Source organism: Phytophthora cinnamomi, assembly GCF_018691715.1.
Source record: "Phytophthora cinnamomi strain GKB4 chromosome Unknown Contig82, whole genome shotgun sequence".
Classification (NCBI taxonomy): domain Eukaryota; phylum Oomycota; class Peronosporomycetes; order Peronosporales; family Peronosporaceae; genus Phytophthora; species Phytophthora cinnamomi.
The window spans coordinates 158,246-172,134 of record NW_027151015.1 but is presented as its reverse complement, the minus strand read 5'-3'; the positions used below and the strand labels follow the sequence as shown (position 1 = coordinate 172,134).

Below are 13,889 nucleotides of genomic sequence, written 5' to 3'. Positions count from 1 at the left end.
TCGAACAGGTTAGTAGTGCTCATACGAGTGATCAATGGTCGGCAAAATCTGAAATGAGGTGAAAAAGCGCTTGGAATTCACGGCTGAAAATCCAGCGAAATTCGACAAACCGATCATCGGTTTTGAAAGCATAGAACAATCGATAGCAAAGCGAAGGCTATTATTACCCACTTCGCACCGAAAACGGTTAATGCGAGTTCGCCGGGCTGCTTACGAAGGCCGGTTAACTTTCATCGCCAAGTACTCTGAAGTGCTATTAACTTTCTTTAAAGTGTATGTGGGTAAATACAAGACTTTCAGCAAGCCGACCAAGGTCCTCTTTCACTCATGTCGGTATGAATGTGTAGACCAATACGAATAATAAGTAGGAATGCCGTGAATTGGCTGGCTTCTTGAGGTTTCATTAGCACTACAAAAAACAATTCGTGCGATGCGATGCGGATGGAAATTCAGCCGAGACAATGCCATGAGTTTGCCACCCATGAGGTTCCCAACCCAACTCCCATGGCTATCAGAGAGTTGATAAAAAGTATGAAGATCAAGCCTCAGGCAGGCCAGGCACGCGTTAGGAACTACGTAGTAAAAAACTCAAGCTAAGTATTCATTACACAATCACACTTCTGGAACCGAAACCATGCTCACGAATGCCCACCCTCCCACGCAGAGTGACAGACGGATACAGGCCTAGGTATCATGCCGTAATGACGCGAACGCCAACAGACGACACACACGGCGCCGACACCATGTCGGGCTGCGTGATGAACATCAAGTTGCGCGGCACACCCATCTTCTTCGACAGCCACTCGATCGTCGCGGGTTTGAACTCGCCCTGCACCGACACGAAGTCGATGCGGATCTTCGGATACATGCTGTCAAACAGTACCGCCAAGTTCCGGAACGCCTTCAGCACAGGCGCGTCGGTCTCTTCGTCCGAGAACACGTGCACGATGCGCAGCGTGTGCGTTTGCTCATTGCGACGCACGTACATGATCACCTTGTTAATGATCGTCAGGTCCGGCCACTTGCAGAAGAAGATGATCGGCGCGCTGCGGATACTCACGATGGCGCGGGCAATCGTGCGTCCGCCTCGCGCGCCCGTGTGCTCTACCTCGGGGGTGTCACGAGTGCGCAAGTAATTGACAGCCGTGTCTTTCGCGTACTTGGACGGTGCCGTCTTCTTCATGAGCGCCAGGATGCAGCGCAGGATCGTGACGCGCTCGAACATCGTGAACATCACGAAGGCTACCGCGATGAAGTACAATGCAAAATACATCAGCACGGACGGATCGCCCAGCAGGTTCGCGAAGATTGCCACCACCACCATCACGAAGCCCAGCACCAGCACAGTCCACGGTGCAGAGACATCGCGTGGGATCTCGGGCCTCTTGGCCTTCAGTAGCATGCCGGCACTCGCGAAGAGCGCCATCAAGCCCAGGAACGCGTACGTGTACACGCCGTTCATGATGGTGCTGTCGGCATTGAGTATCAGCACGAGGCTGGACGACAGCAGGAAGTAGCACCCGATGATGTAGTGATTTGTGCCGCGCAACTTGTTCGTCTTGGCCAAGAAGCTTGGCAGCACCCGGTCGGTCGATAGACGGCGCACCAGGCCGCAAATGCCAACGTACGACGTCAGCACGGAGCCGGACAGCACGATGAAGGCGTCGACACTGACCCAGGTTCCGAACCAGCTTCCCAGAGACGCTTCTGCCGCCTTGGACAGCAGTGCGTCTTCGCTGGCGTAGATTCCGTTGTCACCGCCGAGCGGGAGCACGGCGAGGATGCCAATACCGAGAGAGACATTGAAGACCGACACCAAGGCCCACATGTTGCGCAGCGTCTTTCGGAACACGCCTGGGGCCTGCTCCTCCACATAGTTCGAGGAGGACTCGAAACCCGTGATACCCAGCATGGCAGCGCCGAAACCGAAGAACACGGCGGTGAACGCGTTGCCGTCCAGCATGGACCCCGCGAAGTCCACCTCCGGGTAGTCTGTTTTCATGTTGTCTCGGAAAATGTGCGGGTTCTTGATGCCGTACACCGCGCACGACACCACCAGGACAGTCAGCACGACAATGTGGTGCAGGAAGATGACGAGGGCCACACGGGAGTTCTCGGCAATGCCCACGAATGCCAGCAGAGCAAAGGCGAACAGAAGCGCGACGGTGCAGACCACGATCGGGATGTCCACTTGAGTGTCCAGGTAGCGAACAGCCGACGTGGCGGACACGACACCCGTGGCCACGTACGACAAGATGCTGAGGCAGGCAGCCACTGCAGCAGCGCGCTTGGACGTCGTGTTGAGCAGCGCGTTGTAGGTGCCGCCGTTCATGGGGATGGCGGTGACCACCTCCTCGTAGATGAACCGGAAGAAGTAGAGCACGGCTGCCACCATGAGCAGCGAGACGGGCATGAGCTTGCCGGCCTTGGCCACCACCGACGACGCCGCATACAGCACGCTTCCCAGGATGTCGTTGCCGCTGATGGCGGTGGCCGGCCACTCCGACAGCAGCTTGCGTGGCTGGTCTAGTTCGTGTTGGATGTCGGCCAGTTCCGCCTCGGGCACGTGCACGTGTTGAGTGGTGCCGGAGCGTGGGAACTGCCAGGTGGGGCCTCGTGCCGGGCCGTCCTCCACTTCAATCTCCACCTTGCGGCGGCGGACGTTGACCGCGCTACGCATGACCGGCACCGGCGACGCGACTTCGAGGTAGCTGCTCGATTCCATTGTTATGGTGGTGAGTTCGGTTGGGGGCCGAAGGAACTCGACTTGACTTGACTTGACTTGAGGACTCGAGGTGGTGGTGGGGTGTGACGCGACTTGAGACCGACTCCGCAAAATGGGGAATAGAGCGGAACTGAAAAGCGCGTTGGCGGTGGCTGGAATGGAATCCACTGCTAACGTTACGTGGGCGTTCGGTGCTGTGCTGGACTATTGGAAGAGTTCACTCACTACAGTGCAGCTTCCCATACAAGCGGGCCCAGTTCTGTCGTCGCCAATCCTGATGCAGCCTCCGAGAAAGCAGAGGCGAAAGATCACGGCGGGTCACCCCTCCCTCCCCCTCTCAGAGACTCTCTGGCGGCTAGGTGACGTCCTTCTGGAGCGCTCACTTTTGGGTCAAAGGCCAAACGTTTTGGCCGCTCTGATCCGATGAAAAGGAACGTGTCGACCCTCCCATCAGCGAAAGGGCTGTCAGTGTTGTGGGGGGGGGGGATCAAAAGTTCTCGTCAGCACCTCGGCTGGCGGCTGGGTCTCACCATCAGGCGGGCAACCGTTCTCAGGAAAACTTTCCTCTTGGCCCAAAGTCTTGGGTCCCCGGGAAACAGTTGTCTCCCGTTGACGCTCCGTCCACTCTAAAGAAGAGGATGGCCGGTGATGCATGCAGTCGGTCATGTCATGCCCTCGAAACGCAGGTTTGTGCGCACCACTGCAATGCAGTCTGCATGTCCCGCATTGTGCGCGGCGAGGCTCTGCACTCGCATGCTGCAGATGCGGCGGTGCCTATCTCTCTTAGTCGAGCGCGGCAGGAAGTGCCGCGCTCGCTGCCAGCCAGCAGAGGCAAATCTGCCGGCAAATTTTCATCGAGCCCGCCCGGGCTGTGCCTTGCTTGTCAAGTTGGCAGCCAACCGAGCGACAAGTTGTCAGCGCACCCGACTCGTTCCGTGGAGACGGTTGCTGCCCGATCCGATGGGCTCTCGACAGCGCAGAGCTGGTCCGCTGGATTCAGCGTGAAGTCGAGTTGCACCGTGAGCGAGCCTGTCCTGCTCAGGACCGGGCGCTGGCAATTGCTCGGTCCGAACGCAGCGGGCGATTGCTGGACGCGGCGTGGGTAAACTGCAGACCCAGCTGGGCAATCATCTTGGTGGCGAAAGTGGCAGCCAAGGAGCTGGATTTTTTTCGCATGTGACGAGGCGGCGCAAGCCCCTTTTCGGCAACCAGACGCCGCTTTTTTGCGCAACGGTGTCAAATGAGATTGGCCGAACCCATGTCGTCTACTCGGGCGGGTAGGCCCTCCCCGCCATACAGAGCAGCCGGTAGAGCGCCAGTGCCGGGTTGGGCGACGTGGGGCATCTGTTGTCTAGCGCCCATCCAGGAGCCGAGCATGCCCGCAAGCCTGCTTGCCAGCCTGCTGCTCGCGTCCGAACGGAAGCAAGTTGCTTAGCAACCGCCGCCCGGTTTCCGCGCCGTCCTGTTCTTCAGCTTTGACGACCAGGTGGTGAGTGTGCGGTGCTCCGCGGCGTAACGTCGTCAGTCCATGCTCACGAGAGCTGCTGCTGCGGGCAAAGACGGCTGCCGGCGTCCAGTCTGTGGCGGACGGGGACGGATGTCACGATCGCCACACAGCCGCGCCCGAGCCTGGAACCAAGTGAGCCCGTGTTAAACGCCCGCCTCAAAAGAGATAAGTGCACTGTATTGCGCCGCCTGTCCTTGGCGCTCTATGGGCTCACATTGAAGTCGCCATACTAAACGTCATATATCACGATTTAAGCGCGCTCATGCACCCGCCGGAAGTGAAGCGCCAAGCCAACGGCTGCGCTCATTCCGCTTTTCGCCGCGTCCGAGGCGAGTCTCGTCCAGTTCTCAGTCAGTTCAGTCCCCGTCCCAAGTGTAACAATGGTCTCGAGCGCTGGAGAGGGCGGAAGCACCACCGCCAGCCTGCAGGTGTCGGCCGCGGCCTACATGGAGGTGGCCTCTCCTCGGGCCCCAAGCTCCGCCACCAGCTCGCGCGCCGTGAACCTGCGGCGCCGCAAGATCGAGATCGAGATCGTGGAGGGCGTCGCGCCCAAGGGCCCGACGTGGCAGTTCCCGGCCTCGGGCTCGTCCGAGCACGTACAGGTGCCGCAGGGCGAGCTGCAGGAGATCCAGAAGGAGCTGGAGCAGCCCAGGAAGCTGCTGGGCGAACTACCTGCGACGTCTATCAGCGGCAACGACATCCTGTCCAGTGTACTGTACTCGGCGTCGTCTGTGGCCGCCAAGTCGGGCAAACTCATGCCAATTCCGCTGCTCATGGTGTCCACCGTGCTCTTCTTCTTCCGGTTCATCTACGAGGAGGTGGTCACTGCCATCCCCATGAACGGTGGCACCTACAACGCCCTGTTGAACACGACGTCCAAGCGCACGGCCGCTGTGGCTGCCTGTCTCAGTATCTTGTCGTACGTGGCCACTGGTGTTGTGTCCGCCACGTCTGGCGTTCGCTATCTGAACAACCAAGTGAGCATTCCTATTGTGGGCTCGACGATCATCTTGCTCGGCGCCTTCGCCGTCCTGGCCGTGATCGGCATCACCGAGAGCTCCCGCGTGGCCGTGGGCATCTTCCTGCACCATATTGTAGTGCTGAGCATCCTCTTCGTGTCCTGCGTGGTGTACGGCATTCAGCACCCGCACGTCTTCAAGGACAACATGCACGTGAGCTACCCCGAGGTGGACTTCGCAGGCTCCATGCTCGACGGCAACGTGTTCACGGCCATCTTCTTCGGCTTCGGCGCGTCGATGCTCGGTATCACGGGCTTCGAGTCGTCGTCCAACTACGTTGAAGAGCAGAAGCCTGGCGTGTTCCGCAAGACGCTGCGCAATATGTGGGCACTCGTCACCTTCTTCAACGTCGGCCTGGGCGCTGGCATCCTCGCCGTACTGCCGCTCGAGGGCGACGGTGGCATCTACGCGAGCTCCGACGATCTCCTCGCAATGGTTGGACGGGAAGCGGTTGGAAGCTGGTTCGAGACTTGGATCTGTATCGACGCGTTCGTCGTTCTGAGCGGTGCTGTGCTCACGTCGTACGTTGGTATTTGCGGTCTTGTGCGCCGTCTGTCCACGGACCGTGTGCTGCCTGCTTTCCTCGCCAAGACGAACAAGCTCCGCGGAACGAACCACTACATCATTGGCCTCTACTTCGCGCTGTCTTCCAGCCTGGTTCTGATCCTGAACGCTGATGCTACTACGGTGAACGGTGTCTACACGTACGCGTTCCTGGGACTGATGGCGATGTTTTCGTGCGCGTGCATGCTGCTCAAGGGCAAGCGTTCCGAGATTCCTCGCGACATCCACGCGCCCTGGACTACTGTGATTATCGGCTTCATCTTGGTTGTGGTGGCCATCTTCTCCAACCTGCTGGGTGACCCGTCGGTGCTGATGTACTTCGCGCTCTACTTCATCGTCGTGATGTGTGTCATGTTCATCATGTTCGAGCGAGTGACGATTCTTCGCTGCATCTTGGTGATTATGCAAAAGATGGCCCCCTCTCGTTACGGCAAGGCTGCTGCGATTGGCCTCGCCAACAACAGCTCGTCGGAGATTGAGCACACTGGCGCCCGCGGCGGACGCACAATCGCTCGCACCATCGTCAGCATTCGCGACGCCCCTATCGTCTTCTTCTGCAAGATCCCCGATCTCACGATCATCAACAAGGCCATCATCTACGTGCGCCGTAACGAGCAGACCCACACGTTGCGCATTGTGCACGTGTTCGCGGACGAGGAAGCGGACGCTCCTGTACTCGCTTCGTTCCGAGAGATGGCGGCGCTGTTCGACAGCATGTACCCTAAGATCCGTGTGGACTTCGTGTCGGTGCGCGGCGAGTTCGGACCCGCGATGATCGAGTGGCTGTCGCGGTCGATGAAGGTGCCGCGCAACATGATGTTCATCACGCAGCCCGACTTGCTCTCCGCCGAGCGTGTGTCGACGGTCGGCGTGCGCGTTATCACGGCATGATACAAAAAGTATCCACAGTAAAATGAGCTACAGTAGCGTGTGTGAATACGAATATGATTTCGCTATTGAAGTTTGTGGACGGTAAGTGTACATGGACCACCAAATACACGTCTCGTTGCCAAGGAGCATGTTGCATGCAGTCTGCATTGCAGGATCTGTAGACATGGTTCGTACCCACGATTGCTGGACGGCAACGGCTGGTGGCGAGCTGCTCGTGATGATGCTACGGTGAGCATGACCGGATCCACGCCAGTAAACAGAGTTCCGAGACCTCCAGCTTGCTCGGGATGACCCACCATGCGATATGGGTGCCCGCCTCATGTGACGTCGCCGTGCCACTGGCGGTGGCGCACTGCACAAAAACCCTGTCCCAAGGCGAAAAAGTATCCCGCGTTCGAGAACAGCTTGAAGTGACTATGGGATCAGTAGTCGAACGGCTTCACGAGTCTTCGACAAAGACGCCGCCTTTCCAAGCAAACCTCAGTCCTCAGTTCTGAATTCGCCGTGTCCAAGCGAAGGTGTTCCAGGCGTCTTCAGTCTCAAGTCTCAAGTCTCCAGTTCCCCAAGTCTCCCAACCATGGCAGCCGACGCCGAATCGCTGCAGATCCCCGCCACCAGCTACCGGGAGGTCTTGTCTCCACGTCTGTCGAGCGACGCCACCAGCTCGCGCCCCGTGAACCTGCGGCGCCGCAAGATCGAGATCGAGATCGTGGAGGGCGCGCCCAGAGGCCCAACGTGGCAATTCCCGGGCTCGGGCTCGTCCCAGCACGTGCAGGTGCCGCAGGACGAGCTGCAGGAGATCCAGAGGGAGCTCGACCAGCCCAGGAAGCTGCTGGGTGAACTACCAGCCACCGCCATCAGCGGCAATGACATCCTGTCGAGTGTGCTGTACACGGCGTCGTCCGTGGCCGCCAAGTCGGGCAAACTCATGCCCATCCCACTGCTGCTGGTGTCCATCGTGCTCTACTTCTTCCGGTTCATCTACGAGGAGGTGGTCACCGCCATCCCCATGAACGGCGGCACCTACAATGCCCTGTTGAACACGACGTCCAAGCGGACAGCTGCCTTCGCGGCGTGTTTGGGCATCTTGTCCTACTTGGCCACGGGCGTCGTGTCCGCCACCAACAGCGTCCGCTATCTGAACAACCAAGTGAGCATTCCTATTGTGGGCTCGACGATCATCCTGCTCGGCGCGTTCGCGTTGCTGGCGGTGATGGGGATCTCGGACAGCTCCCGCGTGGCTACGGTCATCTTCTTGCACCACATCGTGGTGCTGAGCATCTTGTTCGTGTCGAGCGTGGTGTACGGCATTCAACACCCGCATGTGTTTAGGGACAACATGCACACCGAGTACCCGGAGGTGGATTTCGCAGGCTCCATGCTCGATGGCAACGTGCTGACGGCGATTTTCTTCGGCTTCGGCGCGTCGATGCTCGGTATCACGGGTTTTGAGTCGTCGTCGAATTATGTTGAGGAACAAGCTCCTGGGGTCTTCCGCAAGACGCTGCGCAACATGTGGGCACTCGTCACAGTTTTCAACGTCGGCTTGGGCGCCAGTATTCTCGCTGTGTTGCCTCTTGGCGGACCGACAGGCATCTACGCGAACGCGGACGCTCTGCTGGCGAAAGTTGGCCGTGAGGCGCTGGGAAGCTGGTTCGAGTCGTGGATTTGCGTCGACGCGTTCGTTGTGCTGTGTGGCGCCGTGTTAACGTCGTACGTCGGTATCTGCGGTCTTGTGCGTCGACTATCAACCGATCGTGTGTTGCCATCGTTCCTGGCTAAGACGAACAAGGCGCGGGGCACCAACCACTACATCATCGGCATCTACTTCTTACTGTCTTCAAGTCTTGTGCTGATTTTGAACGCGAACGCCACCACAGTGAACGGTGTCTACACCTACGCATTCCTGGGTCTGATGGCACTTTTCTCGTGTGCGTGTATGCTGCTCAAGGGCAAACGATCGGAGATCCCGACGGACATTCATGCACCGTGGGTTGTAGTGGTGCTTGGCTTCTTGATGGTTGTGATTGCGATTTTCGCGAATTTGCTTGGCGATCCGTCTGTGCTGATGTACTTCGCGCTGTACTTCATCGTGGTGGCCCTCGTGATTTTCATCATGTTCGAGCGCGTGACGATTCTGCGTTGCGTTCTCGCCATTCTGAAAAATTTGGCGCCGTCACGCTACGGCAAGGCCGCAGCAATCGGTCTTGCGACGCATCAATCGTCCCAGGTGGAGCACACTGGTGCACGCGGTGGGCACACAATCGCTCGCACCATTGTGAGCATTCGTAGTGCGCCCATTGTGTTCTTCTGCAAGACTCCAGACCTCACGATCCTGAACAAGGCCATCATCTACGTGCGACGCAATGAACAGACGCTGAATCTGCGTATCGTGCACGTTTTCGCCGACGAAGAGGAGGATGGTCCGGTGTACAATGAATTCCGTGAGATGGCAGCACTGTTCGACAGCATGTACCCGAAAATTCGCGTGGACTTCGTCTCAGTGCATGGCGAGTTTGGTCCAGCTATGATTGAGTGGCTCTCCAGAAAGATGAACGTGCCGCGCAACATGATGTTCATCACGCAGCCAGACTTCCTGTCAGCCGAGCGGGTGTCTACTGCGGGCGTTCGAGTCATCACCGCATAGCTGGCTCCTGGTTCCTGGACGTGGAATAATACAAACAATAGCGTGTACTGTACCGTTAACGAAGCAAATGAACCAGGGAACAAATTGATGTTCACATCGTCTCATGCACAGTGCATTCCCATTCTGTCGGTGATCTTATCATAGAGCGTTACGTTCGTTCATGGATGAGAGTGATAAAACCAAACTCCATGGCCATTGTGAGGTGGTTTTTTTTATGGTACATGTACACGTATGTACATGTAGACTGGAGCAGTGTGAGCATCACTGTGGTGCTAGACACCTGTTGTTGGCAATTGCTCGTTGCAAACCGCAAAATAACTCGAAAGCTCGTACATGTAACCCCCGCCTCCGACCAGATTCGCAGCAGCGAATGGTTGGCCTCCCAAAGCGATCAACCATCCCGAATGGATGCCTAGGACAGGCGATTCCAACCTTTCCTTCCCAAATGGTCATGGACGTCCAACGGCGTCTCTCTCTACCGGGACGTGGCTTACTTTAAACTCGGCGCAGACCATGTAATCCTCGCGGTTGCCCTGACGTAGCGAGTGCTTCGAGGTCATTCTCTCATTTCCAGCCTCCATCTCAAGTCTTCTCGTGTGCACTGAACTCGACCGCTATGGATCAAGAGCCCAATCCTGCCGGTGCGTTGTTGGCGCCCTCGACCACGGAATTTTACCGTGAGGCATCTACACCAAAACTTGAGGGCCCCGTGAACAGCTCCCGGGCCCTGAATCTTCGACGCCGCAAGATCGAGATCGAGGTGGTGGACAACGGCCCCAGAGGACCAACCTGGCAGTTCCCCGGCTTCGGCACATCGGAGCACGTGCAAGTTCCTCCAAATGAGCTTGCCGATATCCAACTCGAGCTGAATCAGCCACGCAAACTCCTCGGCGAACTACCTGCGACGTCTATCAGCGGCAACGACATCCTGTCCAGTGTACTGTACTCAGCGTCGTCTGTGGCCGCCAAGTCGGGCAAACTCATGCCAATTCCGCTGCTCATGGTGTCCACCGTGCTCTTCTTCTTCCGGTTCATCTACGAGGAGGTGGTCACTGCCATCCCCATGAACGGCGGCACCTACAATGCTCTGCTCAACACGACGTCCAAGCGCGCTGCGGCAGTGGCTGCCTGCCTGAGCATCTTGTCGTACGTGGCCACTGGTGTTGTGTCCGCCACGTCGGGCGTCAGCTACCTCAGCGCCCAAGTGAACATTCCCATCGTCAGCTCGACGATCGTCTTGCTCGGCGCCTTCGCCGTGCTGGCCGTGATCGGTATCACCGAGAGCTCCCGCGTGGCTGCGGCCATCTTCTTGCACCACATTCTGGTGCTCAGCATCCTGTTCGTGTCCTGCGTGGTGTACGGAATTCAACACCCGCACGTCTTCAAGGACAACATGCACGTGGGCTACCCCCAGGTGGACTTCGCAGGCTCCATGCTCGACGGCAACGTGTTCACGGCCATCTTCTTCGGCTTCGGCGCGTCGATGCTCGGTATCACGGGCTTCGAGTCGTCGTCCAACTACGTTGAAGAGCAGAAGCCTGGCGTGTTCCGCAAGACGCTGCGCAATATGTGGGCACTCGTCACCTTCTTCAACGTCGGTTTGGGCGCTGGCATCCTCGCCGTACTGCCGCTTGAGGGTGACGGCGGCATCTACGCGAGCTCCAACGATCTCCTCGCAATGGTTGGACGGGAAGCGGTTGGAAGCTGGTTCGAGACTTGGATCTGTATCGACGCGTTCGTCGTTCTGAGCGGTGCTGTGCTCACGTCGTACGTTGGTATTTGCGGTCTTGTGCGCCGCCTGTCCACGGACCGTGTGCTGCCTGCTTTCCTCGCCAAGACGAACAAGCTCCGCGGAACGAACCACTACATCATTGGCCTCTACTTCGCGCTGTCTTCCAGCCTGGTTCTGATCCTGAACGCTGATGCTACTACGGTGAACGGTGTCTACACGTACGCGTTCCTGGGACTGATGGCGATGTTCTCGTGCGCGTGCATGCTGCTCAAGGGTAAGCGTTCCGAGATTCCTCGAGATATTCAAGCATCATGGACAGTGGTGATCATGGGTTTCTTGCTGATTGTGGTGGCCATCTTCTCCAACCTGCTGGGTGACCCGTCGGTGCTGATGTACTTCGCGCTCTACTTTATCGTCGTGGCTTTCGTGATGTTCCTCATGTTTGAGCGGGTAACCATTCTTCGCGTGGTCTTAGTCGTTCTCCAGCGCGTGATTCCGTCACCCACGGGCACGCAAGCCTTCACTGGGATGGCAGAGGATGGCACTCCCGAGGTGGAGCACACCGGTGCCCGCGGCGGACGCACAATCGCCCGCACCATCGTCAGCATTCGCGACGCCCCCATCGTCTTCTTCTGCAAGATCCCCGATCTCACGATCATCAACAAGGCCATCATCTACGTGCGCCGTAACGAGCAGACCAACACGCTGCGCATTGTGCACGTGTTCGCGGACGAGGAAGCGGACGCTCCTGTACTCGCTTCGTTCCGAGAGATGGCGGCGCTGTTCGACAGCATGTACCCTAAGATCCGTGTGGACTTCGTGTCGGTGCGCGGTGAGTTCGGTCCTGCAATGATCGAGTGGCTGTCGCGGTCGATGAAGGTGCCGCGCAACATGATGTTCATCACGCAGCCTGATATCCTGTCGGCTGAGCGCGTTTCCACCGCTGGTGTCCGTGTGATCACGGCGTAGATACCCCATTTAATACATATCACAAAGTCTCTTCTCAAAAATCGAAACCGGAAGACATCGGAGGACAATAGTGTTCGCGAAAAAAATATTTACATTTCTAGTCTTTTAGGAAAAAAAAAGTTGCACAGATACAGATCCTGCACCATCGAATGAAGCTCGAGGCGCAAACCCTCGCCACCGAGCGCACTGACCTCGCAAGCTCCAGCCCCCGTTCATCTCCTGTCCACTTCCTTCTCCATCTGCAGAAGGTGGCACTCGTATATAAGCGCGGCAATACGAAAACAATTGCCACAAAACTAAACTAACGCCATCATTTTTATCTGATATTTTTTTCCCAGCAATTCCAGCGCCGTCGCCGCTATGAGCTCTCCTCGTGCATTGTGGGGCTATTGGGCATTGCTTTAATGCTCGCTGAGTGCGAGATCATTGAACGCAGGGAGGATCTCTCCGCGTCTTCTGAACTGGCCCTGCTAGTGCTCAAGAGTTGCGTCTTGGTGTCGACTGTACTGCTGGACGTGTTGCTGGTGCTGAGATATCGCTGCGACGGCCAAGTAAATCAGTTGCAGAGCTCAATCCCCTCGAGACGACCTAAATTTTCTCTCTGGAGACCGTTGCTGCTGACCTTGGAGTTGGTTGTCTGCAGTTTTCATGTTCCGCCGGGAGTTGGTGGAGAGTTTGAGATCGTGCAGCTGCAAGGAGCTCCGAGTATCGAGGACGATTCTGTCTGTGAGGCTTTACAAAGAGGTGTTGACACTGTTAGACGCGCAGATGGGTGTTACTTAGTGTATATGTACCCTGTCGAGGTGCTAGGTGTGTTCATGGCCGCGAGGCTGTATTTGTTGGCGAGGTTTGTGCGCAGCTCGTCGGCTCTGCATTCACCGTGGATCTCTCTTGTGGGATCGCTGAATGGAGTGGAAGCAATGAAGCCCTTCTTCCACTTCAAGTCCATTTTCAAGCTGCACCCGTTGAACGTTCTTCTGCCGCTCACGTTGCTGAACACGCTACTGACTGCTGCCATTGTGCGCGTTTTGGAGCGGCCGGTCCAAGCTGTCTTTGACAACTACTGGAAGTCGATCTGGTTTACCATCGTGACGCTGGTAAGTGCGCAGCTGAAGTTGCCTTTATCGACTCGTTTCGCCTGCTAACCTCCCGCCTGTGTGCAGTCCGGGACTGGATTAGGCGACTATTTTCCCGTGACATATCTCGGCCGGGCGTTCTCAGTCGCGGGAGGGATGTTCTGCGGCGTGCTGATCGTGGCTCTTGTTCAATCGCTCTTCTTTAATTTTCTTGATCTCTCGCCGAGCGAGAAGAAGGTGCGGTACCTCATTGAACTGGAGTGGTGGGAGAAGTCGACTCGTCAAAACGCAGCAAGGTTATTGCAAGCAGCGTGGCGAGCAGGCAACTTGCGGCGAGGAAGCGACGTAGGCGACCAGCGCCACCTTTACTCGATGATGAGGACCGCACGCAGACTGCGGGTGGAGAAACCGACCATTGAGCTTTCAATTGAGGACCAGATCGCGGAGATGGAGGCTGTCGTGCTGGCTGAAGTGGACCGCATGGAGGCCGAGAAGATGGTGGTGATCGAGCGCATCCAGGCCAAGACGATGCAGCTTGCCGTTCTCAAAGGGAAGCTGGAACAGGTGAGCCGGCAGCGAAACTAAACTTGATACAAACAATAAAAACGAAGTTTTAATGTATGTAGATTCCTGCAGAATAGGAGACCAAATGTGCGTTCAACGGTCTCCACCGTCAAAATCACGTCGTGCGCAGCAGCTCCAAAGAAGCACCAGTCGCGAGAGAGTTTCCTGCCTGCACAACTCAATACCTCACGTCAC

At 57.3% G+C, this 13,889-nt stretch overlaps 5 protein-coding genes across 5 annotated transcripts; 4 read left to right on the top strand and 1 right to left on the bottom strand.

Moving 5' to 3' along the window:
* Nucleotides 1-691: 691 nt before the first annotated feature.
* IUM83_19252 (Transmembrane protein) lies at nt 692-2,725 on the bottom strand (the record flags this gene model as incomplete). Its single annotated transcript, XM_067944296.1, has 1 exon — nt 692-2,725. The coding sequence occupies one exon, from the start codon at nt 2,723-2,725 to the stop codon at nt 692-694; it is 2,034 nt and encodes a 677-aa protein (XP_067785125.1).
* A 1,887-nt stretch (nt 2,726-4,612) lies between these two features.
* IUM83_19251 (putative transmembrane protein) lies at nt 4,613-6,706 on the top strand (the record flags this gene model as incomplete). Its single annotated transcript, XM_067944295.1, has 1 exon — nt 4,613-6,706. The coding sequence occupies one exon, from the start codon at nt 4,613-4,615 to the stop codon at nt 6,704-6,706; it is 2,094 nt and encodes a 697-aa protein (XP_067785139.1).
* Nucleotides 6,707-7,283: 577 nt separating this feature from the next.
* IUM83_19250 (Transmembrane protein) lies at nt 7,284-9,353 on the top strand (the record flags this gene model as incomplete). The annotated part of the gene is made up of 1 exon (XM_067944294.1): nt 7,284-9,353. One exon carries the CDS (start codon nt 7,284-7,286, stop codon nt 9,351-9,353), a length of 2,070 nt encoding a protein of 689 aa, XP_067785124.1.
* Nucleotides 9,354-9,969: 616 nt separating this feature from the next.
* IUM83_19249 (Transmembrane protein) lies at nt 9,970-12,054 on the top strand (the record flags this gene model as incomplete). The annotated part of the gene is made up of 1 exon (XM_067944293.1): nt 9,970-12,054. One exon carries the CDS (start codon nt 9,970-9,972, stop codon nt 12,052-12,054), a length of 2,085 nt encoding a protein of 694 aa, XP_067785128.1.
* A 149-nt stretch (nt 12,055-12,203) lies between these two features.
* Nucleotides 12,204-13,715, top strand: IUM83_19248 (Transmembrane protein; the record flags this gene model as incomplete). Its single annotated transcript, XM_067944292.1, has 5 exons — nt 12,204-12,302; nt 12,393-12,605; nt 12,684-12,780; nt 12,865-13,151; nt 13,218-13,715. 5 exons carry the CDS (start codon nt 12,204-12,206, stop codon nt 13,713-13,715), a joined length of 1,194 nt encoding a protein of 397 aa, XP_067785147.1.
* Between the last annotated feature and the right edge of the window lie 174 nt (nt 13,716-13,889).